The 26,715-nt window shown below is 33.1% G+C and overlaps 1 protein-coding gene across 8 annotated transcripts in view; it reads left to right on the top strand.

Annotated features, from left to right (window-relative positions):
- The window catches only part of Brp (ELKS/RAB6-interacting/CAST family member bruchpilot), a 76,050-nt gene that overhangs the window by 9,324 nt on the left and 40,011 nt on the right, over window positions 1-26,715 (top strand). For 5 of the 8 annotated variants that reach the window (XM_083042067.1, XM_083042068.1, XM_083042070.1 and 2 more), the window contains exons 2-4: window positions 11,414-11,563; window positions 15,723-15,819; window positions 17,505-17,560. In XM_083042067.1, coding sequence (XP_082898193.1) covers window positions 11,414-11,563; window positions 15,723-15,819; window positions 17,505-17,560 — 303 coding nt within the window. Of the gene's footprint in view, window positions 1-11,413; window positions 11,564-15,722; window positions 15,820-17,504; window positions 17,561-22,091; window positions 23,058-25,755; window positions 25,945-26,715 lie in introns of those variants that run through there. The other 3 variants (XM_083042066.1, XM_083042071.1, XM_083042072.1) reach the window with 2 other exon arrangements.

Raw genomic sequence — 26,715 nt, 5'->3', positions numbered from 1 at the left:
AAACGCTATATCAAATTTTATTCAATTAATGTCATATCAACTTTAATGTGCGACATACTCGCATTTACGGTAATACTTTCTATATTATTCATGTCCCACATAATATATTCATTATGTCTAAAACTATAATTCGCAGATTAATGTATATAGTAAAAATTGAAAAGAGCGAAGGATTCCTTGATATTATATAAATAATTTGTATTATTAGAAGCTATTTATGTATAATGTATTATGTCATGCAAATGCAAATTACACGGTACATTAGTGCTGCGTAAGCAATGTATATAATATAATATAATCGTTATTGGCAAATATATATAAGTGTATATACATATATACTTCTCTTGCTACGTCTATCTAATAAGAAAATAACTTTCAATATGTCAGTAGGCGGTATTTGCACAAGCTTGGCTTTTTCACAAATTGCTTCTCTCGAAAAATAACTTCTATTCCTTTACAGTTATTTAATTAAAGAGAAATCTTCTTATATATAATTCCAGTTATATTGAAGAAGAGAAACATTTTTGTCAAAATTTAAAAAAATTTCTAAACGTGAATTATAGTCGATTATACAACAACCTTGAGGCATGGAAAATATATAACTAACTAAGCCCAGCCTCGGATATAATCGATATCGAGCGAATTTGTGAGAACGGAAAAAACTTCGCTGACTTTTCATTGATAATAAGTTGAGCTCTAGATAAACGCGAATACCAAAGAGAGAGTAGAATGTTACATGAATTTTATAAAAAATTCAAATGACCATCGAGGCCAATAAACCTTATTTAATTTATGCCGAGTATAAGAATCTAAGTTAGTAAGAATTGATTTCAGAGAAATGTTAATGTTTTTCTAATACAAAGTATGATATCTTGTTATATTTTCTTCTGCTATAAGAGAGAAGAAAACAATTTTCAATAATTTGAAAATTATTGGTAAAATTTTAACTTATACATCTTTAAAATATATTTTAAAAAAGTAAATCTGAAATTTTCAAATTAGTAAATAAATATTTCACTCACTTTCATTTGTAGAAATTTTTTTTAAATTACTTTGATAAAGTGTGAAATAATAAATGGCACAAGTAATATGAGAAATGTTTTATTGCTATATATAAACTTGATAGAATATATTCTCTTTAGATAGAATTACTAATTCTTGCCTTGACACAGAATATAAAATATTATAATAATTCTCATATATACACAATACACATACATACATACCATTCCCAAATAAAACTTCTCTCATAAAAAAAATTACTAAATTTACAAGATGCAGGTTTATGATTCTTCTATTCAAGATATTAAAATGTGTATGTTATAATACATTTTAGTAAAAAAAAGCCTCGGAAGAGTTATGCATGCAGATTATGCAAAAACATGCGATATTTTTAGCGCATAATATTACCTTTCATAAAAATAGATTATTTCCACTAAATATTACTGTAAACTTTTATTCATTTTTATTGTGTTTGTTTTATGATAGCTCTCGTAAACCGGAAACATTATCTCGTGCAACAACATAAAGAGAGGAACATCGGTTCCGATAATTCGAGCTTTTATCTAAAAAATTTCTGTTTTTACGCGAGATACGAACATTAATAACAATTTAATCTCGTATTGTATCCATTTGATGTTAAATAACGTGAAAATTTAAACACTCGTATAAAATATACATAAAACTCTTATTATTTTCAATTGCGAACAGTGAGAGATTATTTTGTAGACTCAAGTGTAAATTATAATCAAGATTTAGAGCAAAATTATATCGAGTAATAATAATAAATATTGTAATAAATGTCAAAGAAACAAAACACACAGCTGTAAAAGTGATTTTATTCGCTTCCAAATCGCAAAAGTTGAGAGCTAAACTCAATTTCACGTATTCATTCAATACACAACTTGTGCACACATTATTTCTCAATTAGATAAACTACGTTATCAATAAATCAGAGATATGATCGGAGTGTCGAGAAATGTATTTTATTAGGAAGCTCGTCTTTCTATCTAGGTCGCATGCTAGAACATCTGGCTTATATTGGGGACATCCGATAAACTCTACTTTTATTCGACATTTATCGATCGATAGTTCTACTCGCACGTTATCAAGGAAAACGCTTACTCTTCCGCATATGTGCGATCCGTATTCGTCAATCGAAACAAAAACCATCCGTATGCGCGTTTAATTAAACGCTCGGTTTAATCGAGAGCAAACATGCCGATCTAAATAATGCTCTACAAGTTTATCTCACACTTCCACAGTTTTCACTGATCAAAATAACTTTACATATATTTTGCTAGCGTATTTAATTGGATGCTCCCGTCTTATACAAAATTGTTGTTGCTACGATTTAATTTGCTTGATATTGAAAATTAAGCTTTAGTAATTAGAGATAATTATTAAAGTCGCATCTTTTCTTTTAAGATAAAAGAATATTTTTATCTATTAGAAAATATTCTTCGCAGTTGTAAAAATATGTTTCAAATAATCTTCAGCGTATTTGTGTAACGACAAAATTTGACGGGACAAAGAAAATTATTCGCAACAGTATAAAACAAGATACATGATTAATACGGTTTTTTTTTTAAATTACATTATGCATTTAATTCGTTCTTTCTTATTCTTGTCTAGAATAAGACGCAAACTGAACAAAACACGTGATAGATGTAGATGCAGCATCGCTCTACATCGGCTATGCTCAGGTTTTTCTGATAATATCCTATATACATCTTATCTTATTATAAATTATTGCTCGTAATGGAACACGTTCACAATAAAAGTAGCGAAGAAACGACCGGCAAAATTGTCGGTGACATCACATCGCGCCTATACGCGGCCGTTACGTGAACTGCAGCAATTGATGCACCCGGCACACGGAGGGGAGAGAAATCAATTGTCTCTTGACATTCGCCTGCGAGTGGATGTGCACGCGAATCGATGCGAACGATCCCTTTTCAGTTTGCAACACAGATTGAAATATATTTGCGGAGACACGGAGAAAAAGAAAGAAAAAGAACGGAGCTGCCAATAGACGTCGTGAATCGCGAGACCGTTCTTGCGCGATGGACAAAAATAGGTTTAACTGCGATTTAATCAATATGAATTGTTTGTGATTTTTTTACAAAGAAAGTTTTCTAGAAAAAAATAATTCTTTGTGGCAGAAATAACGATTCTTGAATATGTGTTAATTTCACAAAACTTATCAATTAAAATAATAAAAATAAATTTTTAATTTGGTAATATTAATTAATCTTGATATCTTTGATTCTTAATTCTTTTTAATGCTAAAATTGCCAATATTTCTCTTGAGACTTGTTAACAGTTTTTTATCTCTTCAATTAAATTTTGATCAATTTAATAAATATTTTTTCTTAATATTTTGTTACAATACGAAGAATCTCATAATAAAATATAAGTCGACTTTTTCGTATCGTTCGCTATACATTATTGATCCGCACGAACGTGGTGTTTTCCCAGTATTTGATTCGTCGCAACGATATCACTCCCGGCTTATTTTCTATGTACTAAGTAATTAGCGTACGGGTGAACATATGTATATCGTTGTAATTTTACCACGATGTGACGCGAGATTAATATTGCCGGTTAAAAATTCGAGACCCTATATTAAACGCGCAGAAAATAGGCGAGATAATAATCGAGCTTTTGTTTCATGTAAAATTTAACTAAAATTATTTTGAGCTTTATGACGTAATCGTTTGAATACCGAGCGTCCCTTTATAAAAGATGATAATTTATACTTCTGCGCAGGAAAGGAATGATATACATAAGGAATATAAACAGAAATCGACCAAACAGATATCTGCTGTGTTTTGCATACCTGTTGGGAATATTTATTTCAAAGTATTGCAGGGATAGTTAGTCAAAAGAATTGTACTCTGTGTTGTACTTTGCAATTAAGATCTTTAATTAGTTTTTCAAGAAAACAAAACTTCATCACAAAACCTAGAATATTTACAAATAATTGTATTTCCGGCATTTCTACTTTACCATTTTCATTTATTTTTTATATAATATTTTTATTTATTCATTCAATTTTTTAAAATTTATTTTTAAAACTAAATTTAATTTAATTTAATTTTAATTCAATGTTACTCTTACTTATATATTCACTTTTTTTTTATTTTACCCCTTTAAATTAATTTTTATTTTTTTTAGACTTTTATTAATCCTATATTATTTATAATTATTTTAAAATAAAATAATTTAACATAATTATTATTATATTATATGAAACTTACGTACATGAAAATTATTTGCAAAATTAGTGAATATATGATATCAAAAGATAATTTTAAATTTTTACACTTGAAGCGTACAAAAATTTATATTTGTATATTAGACCTTCCATCTTTTTATTTCAAAGGAAAACGATGACAAATCGCATGGAACGAAAGAACGACAAAGAGTAAGAGATCTTGGCAAAATATTTGGAAGTTTCATGGGCTACTCCACTTGCCCTAGCCGGAAGCAAATTTCAATGTAACTCGCTTCTTAAAAGTATTAGTATCGATTTGGCGTCACTATCCCCAACACAATGCGGTATGCAATTTAATAGCGCTCGTGTAATTTATCGTTTCACGATAATTATTCCCATGCTTTTATGTGTGTGACGTGCAAAACTTTTTTAATAATATTTGCTATATAAACAATGAGTTTCGGCAATAAATCCATTTAACTTGTAAACTCAATCTGTGTAAATCGAATAATTAATAAGCGTTTAAATAGAAAAAGCCAGTATAGATATTTTCCATCATTTAATAAAAGAATCTAAACTTGTATTCTTCATTCTAGAATATATAATCATCTAGAATATATAATTTTCAAATATTTTAAAAACCCGAACAATTTGTGTTAAAAATCTAATGCATCATAAATTTAATAGTTAAAAATATATTATTCGTCTCTTTGTCTCGAACATAAAATTGCTATTTCGGGAGAGATTTAGGACCAGGATGCTGACACAATTCGCATGCTTACGGAAGTTCGATCTTCTCAGCGGGATCGAACTGCTGTCTCGTGCAACGTTACTCATATTTAGGACGCTTCGTTCCATTTAGCTGTCGATGATACACGAGCGATGATGAGGGTGGCCATGTAGGATGATCGGTCGGGAAAATCGGCTGGAAAGCCCCAACGTATTTCGGTTTCTTTTTCGCTGGTATAATATGCGAGGCCAAGAGTGGGCGGAAAATGTGGGCGAGACAAAGTGAGGGCGATAAAGGGCACACCACCCCTGACACATAACGAAAGAGAAGGAGAGGGAGAGAGAACGAAAGCTCAAGAGAGGGATGAAAGGGGTGGGTCGGTACCGCTCGATAACGCTTCTGCCTCCGCCATCATCCGCCGTCTCGTCCCCATTCTCTCGTGCGACGTGCTTTTTCGGAATTTAATACGTGTTTTTAAAATTTGAAGCCTTGAATGTACAAGAGAGAAACACGATTTTTTTTCCAATAAATGAGTATAATGTCAAGTGGAATAACTGAGACTGCCCGTGTAAACAGAACCCACACATGTAATAAATTTTCCCAATGATAAAAATAAAATTTTCCATTAATTAAAAAAGACCGTCGCTTTATGAAATTAAAATACTGATTTAATAAAAATAATATTTTTTTTTATCATATATAATCTAATTCGACTTAACTTAAGAATAGGAATCACGCATGTTCTGCGATTTAACGCGCATGTTTTACGAATTAGATCTAATAAGTCGCTCGTTGCTCGTTTAAATATTATTTGACACTTAAATTTGTAGTGCGTGATAAAAGTATCGCCGCAGTATTTTCGCGATAGTATTTCCGCCGCATTTTATATTCGCGCCGATAAATTCAGAAATTAATTCCGCGATCCGTCAGGGTCGATTCGAAACAACTGCGACAAGGGCGCACTTAACGCGTTGCGTTATTAATTGCGACGCGCGATTACATCCACGGCTTTACTACATTTACTTGGCGATTACGCCAAGGCGGAATTCACAGGATACGCGAACGACAAAGGACCGCACGGTCGATCGATAACAACCTCGTTGAGAAGCTCGCCCAGAAAGCATTCAAGCGAGAGAGAAGAAGATCGAGACGGGGGGCTGAACTCCCCCTTCGATGAAAGACTTTTCATGCCGGAGTTGCGCAAGTTGCAAGTCGTAGCAAACGATTCGTTGGTATGCATCGTCGAAAGTGCCCGATTCGAAAGTGCGCGGAAAATCTCGTTGAGAATTTGAGCTATCCATATTTTCGCCAATAGATATAAGCATTTATCGTTCTTTGTGTGTCTGTTCTCCTTGATTCGCTGAATGCTTGCAAAGATTTTAACTTGTACTCGTATTTTATCATACAAATAGAGCGAAAATTTTATTGTATTGCTCCCTTTCAAAAAAGCATCTCGATTTATATCTCCCTGACAGTTGGAAAAATAGCATTTTTCCTCGAGTAGTAAAAATATCGAGATTGCTCACCATAATGCAAACATTTTAAATGTCGGATTATTCGTTATATTCCCACTGTCAGAAATTGAGAAATTATTTTCCCATTCTTGGTACTATGACTATCTCCGGATTTAACACATTGCCTCCTAGGATAGCAGCATCTTCGAGTTTCCGTCCTGTCGAGCAAGATCGATCCGGGTCTCTCATATACATACATATATATGAGTCTGTTTTTCTTGTATACGCGCGTAAATCAATGTACGTATTCTGTGTATGTGTACGTGTATGTACTCTATTTTTTTTCGCTAAAGATGAACGAAGATTGCTAGGTAATAATCCTGAATATTAATTATTATTCCGAAGAATGTATAAGATACATAAGTGATCGTTATTTCCTCAAGAAAACAGATTGCGTGCCTTCACCCTCGCCCTGTTTCTTAGTCGAGATCGATCTGGGAGTACAATGACCCCAAGAAAAACCAAGACCGATATATTACATAATTATATGATTCTTACAATCGGACCCTTTACACCATCATAGACTTGAAAATTCATCGCAGATTTTTTTCTCGTTGTGATTTCTATCACTCGCAGTGAAAACTCAATCGCAAAATTATGTGATTATACGAACATGCAAATTCTTATAACATAATGATATTATTATATTAATTGTATTACATTAATTAGCCAAATTTTAATAAAATATGAATATATAATACATATGTATAAAAGATCAATTTTAGCTCTTCAACAGAAAAATCTAAGTAATAATATCAAGGCTTTTTCAAAAATGTTCGTCGAGTAATTTAAGGAAGTTTTTATTGCCACAACAAAATATGATCTTACGAACTATACATAGAAACGTAAACATTATACATATAACAACTGATCGGCTCGAGGTTGTCGACCGCTAGAGAGTGGGGGCTTGACTTCACACTGAATAAATACACGCGTAATTCCATTTACATAGTTAGTTACCAAACTTTCTCTAAGGAGGATCCAGGTAAAAGATAAAACTAATTTTGTGCATTACGGAAAGCTATACATAAGCTCTACTATGATAAAGAATGCTTTATAACACATGTCAATATATAATTGCTCACGTTGGTCTTGACTTTATTATTTATAAAATATTGTTAAGATACACACATACACACACAAAACTGTTTTGCGTTGCTTTATTATAAATATATCGGTTTATTTTACTTTTTAAGATTGTAATCATTCCAAAATTCTTAATTTTTATTCATAAAAAACATTATAAATTAAAAACAAGGATTACAGTGAATATTTTAATGAAAAATACAAATAATTGGAAACTTTTTAACTGGTTATTTCGGTCTTGCTAGAATTATGCATATATTTAAAATTTTCATGTACAATATAAAATAAAACAATATTGGAAGCTGTGTGATTGAAAAAAAAACAATAAAAAATTAGATCCGTAAACGTTTAGCGATTTTTACGATAAAATGACTGCATATACTTGCTTATTTCCAGGATTTCCGATTTATACAGTGTGAGTAAATACCATAATCTAATTGTATGAATCTGTGTTTACTCCTTAAATGCCGGAAAATCGATATCGAGCACTAAGCAAATTTCTATGCTAGCGTTTGCTGATTAAAATCAAATCACGAAAATCGCGTTTCTTTGACTAAACCATTGTTCACCGGAATCACTGCCTACCAGTTGTGGTTCTAGTTCCTGATAAAATCTACTAATGCTATTTTCAGATTTGCTTAGGTCAACGATAGTCATATATATTTACACAGCTGGTTGAACTTGTGAAAAATACACACAAACAATTAAATAATAGAAATTTCGGAAATTTTTTTTCTCTAACATTTTATTGTTTTAAGAAAACTCTTAAGAAAATTATTTATATACATCTAATATTAATATAATACAAAACAGTCGATATTTTTTATAAATTTATAAAAATGATCGCATATATAGGTATACCTTTAAAAAAAGGTGGAAAAGACACTAAAAGAAAATAAAAATTATATTAGCGACAAATCAACAATAAATATTTTTAGAATCTTTTTTTAAAATTTGTTTAATGCATTCAATAATATTTTACAGATTAAGAAATTTTTGTAATTAAAATTACTTATTATTATAATTGTGTAAAAATTTAATTATCTACTATATAGAAAAATAGTTATAATATTCTTTTTTAGTTAGACGTAAACACATACAACGAAAATTCCAAGTTATTATAAACGTTATCGTTTCTCTCAATTAATGTTTGCAAGTTTCCTAATTGATAATGCAATTGTAGTTAAATTGTAGTGGTTATCAGTATCTATCAGGTGCAAGATAGACCAGTGATTTTCATGTCGGAAATACGTGTTGCAGGGGACAGGGTTGACTCGATCGTTAATAGGATCTCGTCTTAAGAGGGGCTTCGGTTAAACTCCAAACTCCCATTTTCCTTTTCCTTTTCTTGATATGTTCAACTTTCTGCGCGCGTCATATCTTGATAAAACATTTACATAATATTTATAACAACCTTCGATTGAACAGTTATTGTCGCGCATCTCTAATAATATTTACTGCAGCACATTTCTTAAATATCTCGCGATATTGCAAATCTTGGAATAGTAATCTTTTCTTATTTGTCTGCTAATAAAATTGATGGAAAAATTCTTAAGCATTGGCTGTAAATTTTATTTGTATTTTCACCAAACGACGTGCTAAATGTTAAACTTGTTCTTGACGAAGTTACGAGCACTTAACTGACTTTGTTCGATTTTTACGTTCCGAGTGAATATGTATCAAACGTATACACGCACTCGACAATATTGCCAATTCTTTCATCGCGTTTCACTCGCGATATTTCATGTCATAATAAATGTCTTGTAAATTCTACTTAAAAAATGTATGTGACATGTCCAAAACATTTCTACAAAATTTTTAGCACTTAATCGCTCTCTGATAAGAATTTAATTGAAGTTATAGTTGTTCAGTATTTTTAACTTAACAAAAAAAGGACTTGAACGAATAAAGCTTTAAACATATAAATAAACAAGCAGCTTTAATAGATTGAATTTTATTCTAAATACAATTTAATTTGAGATGCAGTTATCAACTCTTAATGTCGAAAATAAAATTTAATAAATGCGATAAATAAATAAAATAAAATTTCTACTAACAAAATTAAATTTACATTAATAAAATTCAATATAAAATATTAAAATAACATGCGACAGACTTTTGCATCTATTATTCGGAGATTTATAAGCAAGAAATAGAATACGCGACCACAGGACGAACGGGCCATATAGAGACCATGGATGATTAAGGGGGAAATGACGTCGCGCATGCTAGAATGCAATTCCCTGCCTCCGCATCTCATCCTCCATAACGTCGCATAGCACTAATGCCACGCACGCCAAATCAGGTCAATCGGTAGTATTGGCTTTCCGTAGGAATATTCGTTCGCAGATGTTCATTATAACGCGCGATTTTCCTGTACAATCAAAAACATTTGACAAATAAACTTTTACACGCGTATAGTATAGACATTTTCCGCAACAAAGCAATTGTTCTTTCTTTATACCACACACAAAATGATTTTTATATCGTTTTATTGTATTTTCTTTTTTTTGTAAACCTCGTTATTACATGCTGTATATTGCAATAGAATGTAATGTTTGATACAGCATTTTATTAAGGATTAAAATTTATTGCATTTTAATTTTTATTTATTCATCATGTGTATATTCTGCCAACACACTGTCACAAAAAAGACACGAATAAGACACAATTGAGAATCTTTAGAAACTCATCTAGATCTGAAAATTAATTAATTTTTTCCCTGATTTAAATATATTGCCACAAAACAAAAAGAAAAAAAAAACACAATTGAGGATCTTTATAAACGCTGGAAAATTAATTTAATTTTTTCTGATTTAAAAATAAATTGTCACTCATCAACTAAACTTTTTCTATATTTCTCATGTTTTAAAGATAATCCGTATATTCAGACTAAAGAAATGTTTTACAATAAAACGTATAAAGAAGCATCCGTGCGCATTTTTACACACACACACACACATTCTTTTTATAAAACATACCTACAATGAAAACTATATTACTTTTCCGCCAGAAACACAAAGTCTCTCTGAATAAAAGTAAAATTAAAACATTCGTCGTTAAATCAACGTGATTAGAAGACGTGCGTTGGATGCGTAAAGCGTTTCATCAGTGAGACAGCATGTCGGTGTGCAACACAGACGTTTGTTAATCTCACTACACCAGAAGTACAGTCGGAAATCATTTTTTTTTCGCGACGCGACTTTTGTCCACCCACGCGTTTATGTCGCCTGCGTCATTAACGATGTCTAACGAGCCGAGACCAGAGAGTCTTGGTGGAACAATACCGGCTCGAGAGTCTACCACACATTTATACGAGAGTAAAAGATTCATACGACCGGGACAAACAGCGACGTTTCCGCCGTGTAACGCGATTGCGACGTAACGACGCGTACACAAGTGAACTTTTGTTTCTTGCTAATATTTCGAGCGAATACATCGTGCAAAAAGCGCATAGTAAAAGCCAACTACTCTAAAAAACTTTATCGCTCTTCGACATTTTAAAATTTCAAAAGTTTCACGCATTTATAGTCTCTTTGATATAGGAGTGGAGTGGTTTTAAATCCAAAAATAACGATTGTAACATTTTATTGTCACATATAATATAATAATTATTCTTACATTTGTTTTAACTTTTTTTATTAATATTTCTATTAATATTCATTTTATTAATGCTTCTCTCAATTCTTTTTTATTTTTATTAACATATACTCATAATCCTAATAAAATTTAAGAATTCAAGAAATAAATTAAAGACATGAAAAATGCGATTAAATTTTTGATATAATTTCTTTTTATAATATACAGTCAGTAAAGTAATATGAATCGTACTCGTAAGTCAATTATGGATGCTTTCTGTTGCAGAAACAAAGCATGATGGTTCGTCAACTGGAAGAGGAGCTTAGAATGAGAATGCGCGGGCCAAACGTTGAGATACAGCAGCAAATGGAAGTTTTGTACAATGAGAACGAGCATCTAACTCGCGAAATCGCCATACTTCGTGACACGATAAAGGTAAGTCGTGAACATTAACCTTTAGATTATTACGGGATTACTTTTTTCTGAGTCATAAACTGGATTTTAACTAATCTCTTTTTACTGAGACGTAAAATTATCTTTGTAAAATGACGAAGCTATAATCCTATATTTTCTGCTCCTCTGGTCGAATTTTGCCGAGGGAAAACTAATTTCCGGCCGCGCGTTTGCGGGATTAATTTTAACCAGTGTGACCGTAGGTCGGTTTTCCGCGTTCAAAATAATACAGTCACGGGCTCGAAATAGAGTAGCACACGCTATCGCCAATGTTTTTCGAGAAAAGGGGCGAGCCCCTCGAAATAATAGAGACAAGTCCGCAAAATGGGAGTAAAATGAGTGGAGACTGCGGAAATTTGAGAACTCCGCCGATTGTCTTCCGAACCTTTCCCTTTTTTTCTTCTTGTTTTTCTTCTCTCGTCAACAACTCGGAAAATTTTTTCGATATTTATACAAACATCTGTCATATACCTCAGCATCCGTATTCAGAAAACCGTGTATTCAGGATAAATTCTTTGGATCCATCCGATATCTTCCTATCCGATATCCTTCCGAATATTTCGAAAACTTTTATTATGTACTTTATTTTATCTATTTTACGAATTTTAATATTTTTTATATACAATGGATTACTCGTTTTCTTTAAATTGTTAATCATGCACTGTAGTTATTTGTCAAAAGAATAATTGTAACCGAGCAATACTATTGATTGTCATGGTTTTGAAAAATTTTTTTTCTTGATACAATTTTTTTATTAATGGTACACATTAAAATTTTACCGTTGGATACAATGATATTTTATTAAATTAAATCAATTAAAATATCTTTGATTCCGTTAAAAAGCAGTGATAAGATTTTACTGAAGATCAGTAATAAGATTTTATTGAAGATCAGTCAGAGTATTTTATTGACCTTCAATAAAAACACTCACACTTTGCTCCTGTTTTATGTTTCACTAATTATGGCAGTAAGATTTCAAATAGCAGTAATTACACTAAAAAATCAACCATGACTACTAACTGATCCTTCTCTCAGTAAGAGTCTTTCGCTATTTGCAATGTTATAACTTATAACTGAAATCACCGCTTGTCAGTGATAATATACTGATTTAAAAGAGTATATATCATCGATTTATTTAAAGCCCATTCACAATATCTCTTAATAAATGCACGTACTGCGCGAAATAGAATCCTTCGCGATATAATCTGTCTGGAGATATGTGCCCATGGTTTATTGACTTTTCGTACACCATGCGGGTCTGCACGACGAACCGAAATAGATGAAGGATTTAGATCGTGTGCGAGGTAAACGACCGATTGTCTGAACGAACAGAATTGTCTGACCACAAATCAGAATGCTTCTGGAAATCTTGGCAATGATGCAAATTATCTCGCCGTGATAATTTCATTAAGTCATCGCTTATGACAGCAGGAGCAAGCATCATTGATAAACTTAACGTCGAATTGCGACACATAAGCATTTTAATCAGAGTGTCACATTCCATACTTATTAAAAAGAATATTTTATCAAACATTTTGAATATTTTAAAAATCTTTAAAGAAAGTATAAATATTAACTTTTGTTTTTTTAGAAAAATCTAACAAGAAATAAGGATATTAAAATCATTATAAGCTATTCGGCACATCTTTTTATCTTATGTAATACTTGAAATATATCACATTTTAAGTAATGTAAAAATATTTTAATATAAATATTATTACTTTAATCTCAGCAACGTACATTATCTTATTTAATAAAGAACTGTTGTCGATTATAATATTTTTATTAATAATTTTTATATTTCATATATTACAAAATTCAATCAGTTTGGATCAGTAAGATGTTTTATTTTTATTGCGAAATAAAAACATTTATGGCAAATTCGTGTGTACGCGATAATTTGAAAATAGATTGAATTGAGACATTCTTCCAGGAAGTAGTTAATTTTAATAGTGAAATTAAGAGATTCTAGATATTAAAAATATTAAAGAAATTTTTACAAAGAAATATTTACTCGCATACCAGTTACTATGCCAGGCTCTAAATTAACCTATTTTCACTCGATTTTTAGTTTATTTTGGTAGGGAGCGGAGTGATATATATTTATCCATAAGCATGTTTCGACCGAAATGTCGCAGACAGGTCAAATATACAACGTACGGGAAGCAACTGGTCGCCTTTGGCCATTCGCCAGTTTATACACTCGATTTCTCGCGCCTTTCCGTAAATTCTCATCATTATTAAAACCAACTACCGAGTCTATCGTTATTATAAAGTCTTTAGAAATGAAAATATTTTAAATATTTGTCTCCTTTTTACACGATAATGCCAATGTATGCACGTTTTTATTTCGTCGCTCTATAACTTTGATTCCTGATACGACTTTAGACACAAAGTAATAATTTTTTAATAATATAATATTTATAATTTTTGGTAACATATTATTAATATTATATAAAGAAAATATATAATATATATTTTTGCGATCAAATGCCATTATGATTAATTCATTTAATTAGTTCGATATGTCTTATATAATTTCATTCTTAAGAAATTCTCACGACTATGTAATTCTATATTAACAATATCAGTAATAGTAATTTTGAAATTAAGCGGACTGACAGTAAATAATATGCATTTTTTTAAATACTATTCAATTGACAATTGGACGCATCTACGATTGTATAAAGATTTCTAAAGATTTTTGTTAGAAAAATTTAATTGAATTAATTATCAGGTTCCGCTTGATGTCTTAGCCGTAGAATTTTCGCATTTTCACAGCGCGTGCTATCGTCCAAGCTTTTAGATAATATCGTACATACGCGAATGTTCCTCTCGCACAGCGGGAAAAGACCGGCAGAAGGCCAGCAACGGGCGTCTAATTCCAGACTAATTACTTCCCTGCTGTCAAAGAGATGCGCTAAATTTGTTACGCGGGCGCCAAGCGGGTGGCACTATTTGCCGTTGACATATACACGGGAAGAGAAATGTTTTAACACGTGAATATGTCGGAACATATATGGAAAACGCATATATGCTTCGTTATGTATATGTAAATTCGTGTGTTAAGATTTTTCCGTCCCCGTGTGTACGCGCCAATCGGGCGTATTAGAAGATTACAGAGATATTATCGGCTTTTATAAAAATAACCCCGTACAAAGTGCATGAACACGAAATCTCATAAAAATAGCACTTTTCAACCTTCCATGTAAAACAGATTTCTATTACACGGTTTGAAATGGGTTTATCTTCTTTTAGAGCGCCGACGATATATGATAGTAGTAAATTTGTCTTTTATCCGACCTGTCAAAATTTGCATTTGGTGTATCTATGAAAGATATATAATGATATATACTTTTGCAAAGCTTCTCCGCAAGAGCAATCGAAAGATTTTAAAGAGAAATCTTTAAGGAAAAATCGAATTCTCACATTTTTATCGAAGAATCTGTTTTTAAATTATTTTTTTATAGATTTGGGATTTGGGTCATTCTCCATACGAAAATCTAAATAAAAAATTAAGAAATATTATCGACATTTTCTTTATATGCACGCGCGCATATGTATATGTGGTCGAATTTTCATCTTATAATCCATTTTAATTTTACGTTTCCGGTGGTACTGTCCGCAGATGCTAAGATAATTTTGTAGCTTTAATATAGTCTACTAACATTTTCAGCGTAACTGAGTTGCCTATTATTTCTAATAAAGCTCTAATTATGACATTCCACTACTGGTTAAATTTCATGGTGACTTTCATGCTTGGCTCGTTCTTGTCCACATGTATTTTGTGAATTTAAAATAATAGATTTATAAAACATTTTGAAAGCATCGAGGTCACATGTGGTTCCATTGTTGAACGTATAATGTATATATAAGTATATATATTATGATTTATATAATAACAAAATAATCTAAACTGATCGACGTAAAAATTCTCATGCAATATATAATCAATTAAAAATTACGATGTAATTATAAAAAAATTACAACGTAATTTTTTAATAACAAAAATCTTTTTAAATTAATGTGAATATTAATAACATAATGACAAATCGTAACAAAATAATGATTTTAATTTTCTTACAATAAATTATTATAATTTTCTTACAATAAATTATTGATTTTTCTCTGTTGCACACAGGAATTGGAATTAAGAATAGAAACGCAAAAGCAAACGCTGCAGGCTCGCGATGAGAGTATCAAGAAGCTCCTCGAGATGCTCCAGAACAAGGGGATGGGTGAGACATTGCTTGCAATTTCTTTAAACTACCTTAATTAATCATTTTTCTCGATATCGCATTTTATCGAAACATTCATATATGTGACCGTAAGACCGCTTGAACCAAGAGAAATCGAAAAATTAGGTGAATTGAATCGAAAAGATAGACAGATTTAGATTTATTTATATAATGCCAAAAATCAATACATTATAATATGCATGATTTTAATCACTGTTTACATGTTGGGATACATAATGAGCTATGATAATGATTATCCTTCTAGCACTATTCAATTTTCTCAAGGAAAATAATTGTGAATTGGAAAATCATAAATAAATAGATTATGTGTTAAAATACATTAAATTAATTTTCCAAATAGTAATAAAATATATTATTTTAATAAAACACATCTAATATTTCGGAAAAACAATATGTGTATTAATATAAAAAACAAATTGGCTTAAACAGAGGAGAAGCGACAATAAAAATAATAAAAAGTTTACAAAATAAATTTTTATCCTAGATTTTTATATTTGAAACAATTTGGGACTTATCTTTCGATTGATTTGCCACTTCACATTTTTTTAAAAGAGAAATATTTTCCACTGACAAATTTTTATCTAAGTATTTGCGAAATCAAATAATTTTACCAAATATATAGTCGTAAGTGAGATTTCATGCGACAAACACATGCAGCAACTAATCCGAATAAACTTTGCGAAGTCAATAGCTGGTTCGCAAATGAGCAACACTCGATATTTTATCGAACATCCTTCTTCAACGAAGAGAAAACCCAATTTTCTGTAACGAATTTTTTATAAATGTCGTCGTTCACCTCGTCAAGGTATCATAAAAGTGGATCGAATTATCTCGTTAAATTCGGACCACAACTCGTCTAAGCGAACAAATCTATTTTCTTTGAGAGCATTATCTCGTGATCCATATAAACTCGCTATGAAAATAACAGCGTGCAAACGAGAAGAAACGCTCTACACGCAAGAGAATACTATATAATCTCACAAAATAATTCCACAGAGAAATACTTACATAGAGAGAGAATAGTTTAAACGTTTGAATACTTTAAAAAGTTTGAAAGATTAGGAAGATTAGGAAAAGTCGCGTCATAAACAAAACTTTCAATTCATGACACAATTATTAGTAAGATAATACTTATATTATCGTGTTTGCATTTGGCACATGTGAGTATTCCAACCAAATGCGCTGCGTTGACATATCAAAATATTTTTTCTATTTTATAAAATATTTTTATTTATTTTTATAAACAAATAGAAACAATTAATATTTATAGAAAGAGGGAAAGTTTATTTTTATTATAATATTCTATTATATATATATATATATATATATATATATATATATATATTATCTTTAATAATATATATATATATACATATAATATGCAATTTATTCTATTACAATTACAAGAGAACTACAATTAACTATACATTCTATTAATTAAACTGTATAATTCTATTAATTATTATATAAGCAATTATAATATGTAGAAATAGAGCGAAATTAAACAAGATTGCGCTTGAGCAAACTATGCTACTGCGATAATTATTAGATCTCTATTCATACATACAAATACACACATACACATCCATGATTACATCAACGATCCATAAACCTGGAACCAAACAGTTCCCCCAAAAGTTCCTCGTTACTTTCTACTGTTTTAGGAAAAGAGGAGGAAAGGATCATGTTCCAGCAAATGCAGTCGATGGCCCAGAAGCAGGTCCTTAAGCTATTTCTATCCATGTCGCCATACATATATTCATAATTATAAATTTAAATGTATATATATGTATACATACAATTATGCATCGCATACATATGTGTATACATATATATCTGTGTGTATCATTCACATTTCGATCGACGCTCATTACGCATTTTCAACGCATATATGTATATATATATATATATATTTTTTTTTTTAATATTTATTTATATATTTATCTGTATTAAATATTTCTCGAAAGTTGTCTATACACATATATGTGTGTGTATATATGTATATATACGTATCCGTTAACATTAATCGCTATTCATTATTCTGTATAAGTAGTTTGCTTGCAAGTAGTTTGCAGTTTGCACTGCCAGTGGCTTTACTTTTCGCCCCGTGTTATCGTGCTCACGCTTGAACTTCTATGTCACCTGATCTGAGAAAATAAAAAAAAGAGAAAGGAACATGAAAAAAACGGAACAAAAGCGAAAACGAACAAGCGAGCGCCAGGGGGTGAGTGGAGTAGCCCTTATCCTTATACGAACGGCCTACTCTCGATTCAGGGACCACAACAGGGGTTTTGCGAGCCTCTCCGCCCGTTTCGTGTGACTCGACTCGACTCGATCGTTGCCCCCAAAATCGATCGGGTTCTCGCGAACGACCAAGGGTTCTCCGTTCTGTGTTTCGCAATAGGGGCGAGATTAAGGTAGGGTATACATGCGAGATCGGGGGCCGGTGATAGGCAGAGACGCTCGAACGCTACTACGCAACGCCTCGGTCAAGAGGCACGGAAAATCCGCAGATTGAAAATCTGATTCAGAATATGACGACGCGCAAAGATCTGATTATCAGACGAGAATGCGAAGGTCCGAGAATCCCGAAGACTCGTGAGCGCAAACGTTCGTGGATCTTAGAATTCGGGGATGCAAATATTGAAAAATGTTCGACTTCTAAAATAGATAGAATCTTAGTATAAATATTAAAAGAAGTTCAAGAGTTTAAAATATCTGAAATTTAATTGAAGTAAGCATAAAACTCCATGAAATATCCGAGAATCCAGGAATTTTGATAGTTAAAAATATCCACGTAATTAAAGATTTTAGGAATCACTCTCGTTCATGACGACGGAGAACTTTGACATCATGTTACATAGTTGGTGTAAACCAACTGTTCCAAATTGTTTTAAATCTCGAGAAAAGTATCTCTGTTTCGATTGTATTACAGCTAGGAGAAGTTACTTATATATACCAAAATTTAATTATCTACAATTTTTTCATTAAACAGTTTTTCCTGTAATTATTTAGAAATTTATTCTAAGAGACACAGGATACTCAAGGGAGAAATAAATTGAAAGGGAAAGTTGATTTCAGAACGCATCAACTTAAGATATATATCTTTGTTAGAATATCTCTTTTCACGACGTAACTTTTATTCAACACGTCGTTATTCGCAATCAAAATATTTCGATGCATCTCGAGCCAATTCGCAATGTTCTGTGTATTTCGGATTTTTCTCCCCGAGGGAGAAAAGAAATCGAATCAAAGGGCAGCTGGAAATCGACGAGTTTTACGCCGCTACTCGGTAACTTACACATGTACATACGCGCGCGTATATATGTATACAGACACATGCAACACATATACATACATACATACATACATACATACATACATACATACATACATACATACATACATACATACATACATACATACATCCCTCGTCTTCCAACACGCACGCATATATTCGCACCCTCGTTCGCGTTCAGTGTGCACGTAATCGCCAGGTTTACGTTCTCACGAGTGTTTTGAACATGCACTTTTCTCTTCGTGTCATCGTCGCAAGAGTTTTCAAAAATTCACGCCCGTAAATGCAGTGATGTACTATTCCTATTTTCATTGAGTATGCAGATATATTGCGGAAATCTCTGAAAAATAAGTGGATAAAAAGTTTGCATCGTTCCTCGGAGGCGTTTGTCAAGTCCTCGCTTTATCGTGGCTGTTGCTTTATCGTCTCGTTTACTTTTATGGGATTGTCGATATCTTATAACGCCACATGCGCGTCCTGACATTCCATAAACTTATATGGTAGAAATAAAATACGTGAGACAATACATAGAGAACGGAGAAAAATCTCTATTACTGAGTTCACATGATGCCATAAATAGCAGCTGTAAAACGCTTAATCACGATCAGAATTGTCGCGAGAAAAGAAAGTCGCAGTTTGACAAAAATTATATACGAGGTCGTATTACAAAATCTCGATTATTGATATTCGATATTTCGAACGAGAATACTGTTCGCTTGACTTGAAAATTTTACACATCTCGGCATGACATTTGTCGATTCTTCGTCGACAAGCGCGCAGGGAAAGATCCTCGCGTTAAATCCGACACTTTCCCAGGAATGGTACAGAAAATCCGTCGACGTGAATTTTTGAAGCGTCGATATATAAATTCCCCATATCGCTTGCTCTCACTCAGCAACTGTCGCTGCTCTGCTGTATCCGTCACCTAGCGAAACGAGCGCATTTGTACTGACTGTTAACGTCGTAAAAAAAAAAAGTTTCTCCGAGCACTGCCATCGTCATCACCAGCATCACCGTCATATGTTTTGCTCCGCTCTTCACGCAATCCGTGTCTTTAGGTCTTTAGAGCAGACTTGTAGTTCGTATACGTTCCCGAGATACGTATCTCACACGTTTATAGCGCCCTACCTTCGTTTATAGTACGGTCTTGGTACACGGATGCGAGGTCGTTCGAAAAAATACTACCGCTATTATTTTGCCTACAGGCTCGCTTCTTCCACGCATTTTGACCCACTTTCATGACGTGCCATGCTCTCGTTTAGTGATTTTTTTTTTTTTTACTCGCGTTGCTTTCGACCCGCATACTTCTTTGCGGAATTTATATTCTTTTTGCAGTTCAAAATATTAATGAGTAAAATTCGGATTCGTGAAAAATATTTAAAAAATTACTTGCATTACGTTTCGATTAAACGATCCAATTTTTTTATATATTAAATTTTATTTTCGTAAATCTCTTTTTCTTTCTCTGGAATTGCTTAGATAATTTTTAACGAATTTGAGAGAGCAAAAAGTACGACTAATCATTTTATTTGAATAAAATTTTTAACAAAAAGAAGGTTAAAAACTTAATTAGTATACATTTTTTATAAAGATCAGTTGCTATAATTAATGTTTTTTACGAACAACATCGCATTCGCTATTTCTCACTCGGTCTCCTTGCACTCTCGTGTCCATGCTTGTTAGACTTAGGACTTATTGTTAGACGGAATCTATATATCTAGCTTGAGTGGCCTAGCTCGGGAGCGATTCGACAAAAATTGACAGTTTCCGTTTCCTTTCTTTCCGGGTGCAATCTCGAGCACGAATTGGACGCAGCAAGCACGTCAACGTTATATTAGAGCCATTAATAGCACGAAGAAAAATCTTCACTCCCTCCTCTCTCGTTCCTTCTCTTTCTCTCATTCTATCACTGAAATTATTATCGCGCACAAATGTTAACCCTGGCTCGTCCTCTCTTTTCTCCCCCTGAAAAAGTACTTTGCGATCTTCGTGCGAACTCTCTCTCGCGCGAACAATTGCACCAGCATCAAGGCCTGTCTCGTTGTTCATTGTGTCGACAACTTAGCAGCACGAGCGTTGTATCATGTTATCACCACTTGTACCTCTGTCCAATTCGTCTCGACCGATCCCTCGAAATCCTTCGACACGTCCCTCGTGTTCTACGCGGAGATTAAAACCGGTATAATTTCAGCAAGAATTCGAAACACGATGCTAGAGACGATGGAAACACACGGCAATATTACTGTATTATTCTTCCCTGTTTGTAGCATCGATGTTTGAAATTACAGCAAAATTTTAATTGTTGATTTCAGTCGTCTCGTAATTAACTGCTTACGCTGTTATTACCGGCGAATGAAATCCGCGCGAGCGCGAACTGTGCTATTGTCTATAAATAATAATTCTAAATTCCCGTTGAGAGAGAGAAATGACATAGCGCGTGTACGCCTCGAACGTGCAGAAGACGTTCCGATTAGCTCGAGAAAGCGGGACACATTCGATGCCAAGAGGAAACTACTCGGTCCAATTTCCTCTCTTTTCACTGCGAATTTCTCCGGGCATAACTCGATCTCTCGACGCGGCAAACGCGCGCGCGCAATTAATAGCTGCAATCTCGTTGCACGTAATTAATTGCCGTAATTCAAGCAAAGTCTTTAAAATAATGTAGACCTTAGATATCTTTCTGAGAAATTAATTTCTCAAATTGAAAGGGAAGAAAGTTATTAGAATATAAGTCTATGGCACATTCTTCTTTAATTTTTTAAAAGTCTGACGTTACTAGGTATGTCAATGAATTTATTTTTACCCTTTTATGTATATTTATTTCATATAAAATTTTTTTGCACATATTCCATATTTTTATGTCATTATTATAACTACGTAAAAAATATATAATTCATCAATTTATGAATCTTGTATAATTTCATATAATTATATATTTTACTATTATCTAAATTTTTTCATTTTAAAGCAGATAATAGAAAATATAAAAAAAGGAAGTAATTAGTTTTAAAATACTCATTGAAATGAGTTTTTGAAAAGCATTAAATAAAAACACGTAAATTAAATAGAACACGTAATCCTCAATATTTCATAGAAATCCCATGTTCGAAGCTACATGTTCTCCTATGCCTTTTTCTTTTTGCACCATACATGTCGAACAATTCAAAAACGATTCATCCACGATTTCTCTCTTTATTCGATGACCTCGACAAACGAGATAATTTATCTAACACAATCAGCTCTGTAAATAATACCAGAAATTGACATATGTATATACATATATATTCGATGAAAAATGAGAACTTGGACTCACTCGATGCGTACATAACGAAGTTAAATTACGTGATTTGTCCTATTAACCTAATTCGATAGATCAGACGTTAGATGAATCATCCAGTTATACGATACGTCACCGAATCAGCGAGTCATCGGACGAATCGTCGCCGTTATCAAATTGAACACGATCGACAGCAAGAGAACAAGACGATAAAACGGACGGTCGATCGTAGGGAACGAACGAACGAGCGGCATGATTAAATTCAAGATTTAATTACGAGATTCGAAAATGACAACAACTGCGATTGGAATGCGTGGAATGAGCTGCTTTGGATGTGTAGGCGATAAGAATAACGTTAGAGAGCCACTCTAAACCCCCGTTCGCGCGGGGAAAATATCACGCCCGCATATCCGCCCATCACGTCACTCACCCTCCCCCTTTTAATCACAAATACAATAACTGCCACCACCACATGATCAGCCATCACCATCATCGTCACGGTCACTGCGAGTCACCCCATCATCGACTACAACAAATTACTACTACTACATGCACAACACCACTACGTAGCACGAAATTAGGGACCGGCGACACGCACGTGATCTCTTCCCCTGCCAGGCCCCGCCACGGAAGACCTAACAGGTACACTAATCACACACGTTAATGCTAATTTCGACGCGATCTAGATACAGGAGCAAAAATAGTCCAAGTCAATTTTTTGAAACTTTTACTCTATTACTTTTACTCTGTTCAAAAATGGAATTTTTACTTGAATTTTTTTTCTTTCGCAAGAAATTTATTTTTAGTAATTTTATAAATATTTTAATAAAATATTTTATATATATAAATAGAATTCGAATAATCAATCACGCGTCTAATAGGATACGTTGCACGTGTACATGTAAATATATAATATAACGCTTTATGTAAGTAATTTGCCTTCGTGAGAGCCACCGTATGCAAAAATGGCCTTCGCAAAACTTTACTCGCGAAAGGATTGCAATTAATTGAAATGTGGACATTTTTGGAAAGGGGTGTGAGAGAGAGAGAAAGAGAGAGAGAGAGAGAGAGAGAGAGAGAGAGAAAGAAAGAGAGACTAAAAGAGACAGAGACATGAAAAATGGAGATTGCATGTATAAATATTATTTTAATCTATACTCTATACTATTTTATATATTTTGCAATTTATAACTACATTAGAATTTATTGCTCAATATTTCACAATTAATAATGAAAAGAATATTTATATGTGATATATTTAAAGTTAAAGATTAAAAGACATAAAATTGTATATGAATCAGAATACTCTATCTGTTTTTACACGCAAATTTATTTGACGTAAAATATTCTTTTTTATTGCATCTATTACTTATGTTAATTTACGAGATGAAGGCGCGTATTCAATTGAGAGATGAGCGCGCGCATTTTTACGCGATATTGTTGAAATTATACTGTCGAAATAAAGTTGCATAACTATAATGTACGCATAAATTGAAAACCAAATTAAATTTCACCGCGAGAATAACCCGACTCAATTTTTTTTCTTCTTATGCATATCAAATTTAATGCACACTCATCATGTCTTCATCGTATCGTTGTCTAAAATCCTCGCCAAGACTTCATTCATTGTCGGGCATTATGATTTCTGCGTGTGTCTGTGTAGATACATATAAATGTGCATATCGTACAGTGGCTCTCGACCAGTGGCACATTCACGTAAGTCATCGTATGTCAAACGCGCACGCGAATGCTGCGACACAAGCGTGTTAGGGATGATAAGCGTAAGGAAGGAATCGGATTTAATTGGTCACATGTTTAAATTGATACGCTGCTAATAAAAAGTTTTATCGTATAATATTTACGAATTTGTATAGATTATTCATAAATCATAATAGAGAAAAGAGATATACGAAATATGAAGTAAAAAATGGAAATTTGAGATGCAACTTACGCGAAAATGCGATTGCATTTTTTAGAGAAATATACATATAAATTATATATGATGTGTACAAAGTTAATTTATGCATTTAATTTTTGTATTAATAAAAAAAATATATATGCAGTTACATCATTAAATTATATTTTAAACAATATTTAAATTGACGTTTAGCTAATTAATTATCGGTTAAAATGTATATTTGAATATTATTGCAATTAATTAATATTTGTCGACAAATATGCTCTTATTAATCATAAGTATACTAATTACCATATTATAAGCTTTGTAATCTTTGAAAGTAGAGCAGTATATTTGGCTGTTATTGCAGCACAGCATTAATTTCCAATTATTAGTCTCAATCTAGTTAATTTGATAATTATACAAATAATTTAATAACGATTGAATTATTTTCTCAGCAACTTTACAATTAGAAATTAGTTTTGTAAAAACTAAATATGAAAAAAATACTATTTTAATTCATATATTGATCCAAATATCTTTTCCTGTGTGTGTGTGAGTCAACAATATGCCATCAATTTACCGGTGTAACCAAATCAGATCTGATCCTTCCTACGCTTGAAATTTTCGAAGAATGAAATTCTCAAGTCCGACGTTCACTGACAGTGAACGATCGTTCGCAGTCGCATGTCCAGAGAATTTTCACATTGCCAATCGATTCCGGACAGCGAAACTCTCGAGAATGTACGTCACGCCGTTAAAACTTACCTTTCATGGCATCGAATCGCGACGAATCTGGAAAGTATTCCGGAGGGTAGCAGAGACAAATAAAGAGATTGACCTTCTTTTCGCGTGTGCACACGCGGCAGTACGAAAAAGTGTGGTAATCAACGACATTCGTATTCTAAACGACGTATTCGGCCGAGTTTTGACGATCAGGAGGATGGACGGGATACGCCACGCGAAAAAAATCGACGTCAGGCTGTACGAGACTTTTGGTTCATCCTCTGTAAGAGAATAACTTTTTTCATATTTATCTATATATATATATACACTTTATAATCTTCTCCTTCTTGATACATTTACATACACACTATATAAATCACACATTGATATGATATACCGCTCTATATATATATATACCGTTCACCCTTATTTTACCGCGTGTATATCTCTATATACATATGGAATGTCTTGACTCTTTATATGTATATATATATGCACCGTCTCTCACCCATTATATATACGTACGTACACACACATACACGAGCGCATTTTTCGCGTATGTATGTACATATGTATAAACATCCGCATATATTTACAGATTTACATTCTCATACATATTTTATATTTATGTTTCTGCCATCATCTCGGCTGTGATTCACTGTGAATGTAACGCCCAGTTATATATATACTCTCTCTTCTCGTTCTTGTACGCCTCAGACACGTTCTTGCCCATCACGACTTACCGCTATCATCGCCAATCGTCGTTATCGATGCACAAGCAGCGGGACGGTCCGAAAGTCGTCAAGTCGCGTCAAGCCGAGCCGATCCCAGGCCCAAGGAAGGACTTTGCGACTGTTTGGCACCGACCTGATGCGAGACGCGATAATACGACGTCGTACTCCTCGCGTAATCTTACTGTCTTATCCTCTCTACCATAACACCATTCGCCGAGTATCGGGAGTGTCGGTAGATCGACGTTCTCCAGCACATGGCCCACTTAATATTATCGATAATTTTGATAATATATGTACTTGAGAGAGATTAGAGGAATCTGTCTTGAAAGAAATTTCGATTGTACAATTCTTTATACATTTTTTTTCTACTTCATCTTTTGTTTTCACATCTTATTGATCGCGATTCATTCTGGAAAATACATCGATCTGCTCGCACCCCCGTGACTCATCACACACAAACTCATCAAGGTGCGTATCCGCGTGCGACTCCTCAGCTCGATGAACAGCGGACATTTCCCTCATTTGGCTCCGGTTAATCTCGGATGATTATTTATTTATCTTTTTTCTTTTCGTCGAATCGACAAAACTCAAATCCCCTTTACGCAGGATCGCGGAACGCCGATACGCATCCGCACATGCATCCAAAAGAGATCTTGTCCATGCGACGTGGCCGCGTTTCGAATTAGCGATTACTTGATGAAATCGCCGTCTTGTGCGTCGATACAATGATGGATCCGCGCGAATATTTCCCGAATAAACCCCTCGGCAATCGATCGCAACGGGTTCTTCGGAAAAAAAAAATTAAAATACAAAGGAATGTGTTAACGGTATGCGATGAGAAATCATCGAAACGCCGCGCGCAGAAAAATGGACAACGATGTCGGCCGTACGTCGCGGTGGGCGAAAGAACTGCGGCGGCGCCCGGCGTCCGGAAGAGGATCAC

Source organism: Prenolepis imparis, unplaced genomic scaffold (assembly GCF_030444845.1).
Source record: "Prenolepis imparis isolate NDT839.2.m4 unplaced genomic scaffold, iyPreImpa1.0 SCAF_7, whole genome shotgun sequence".
In the NCBI taxonomy this organism is placed as follows: domain Eukaryota; kingdom Metazoa; phylum Arthropoda; class Insecta; order Hymenoptera; family Formicidae; genus Prenolepis; species Prenolepis imparis.
The sequence above is the reverse complement of the archived record's forward strand: the minus strand, read 5'-3'. Positions and strand labels throughout refer to the sequence as shown.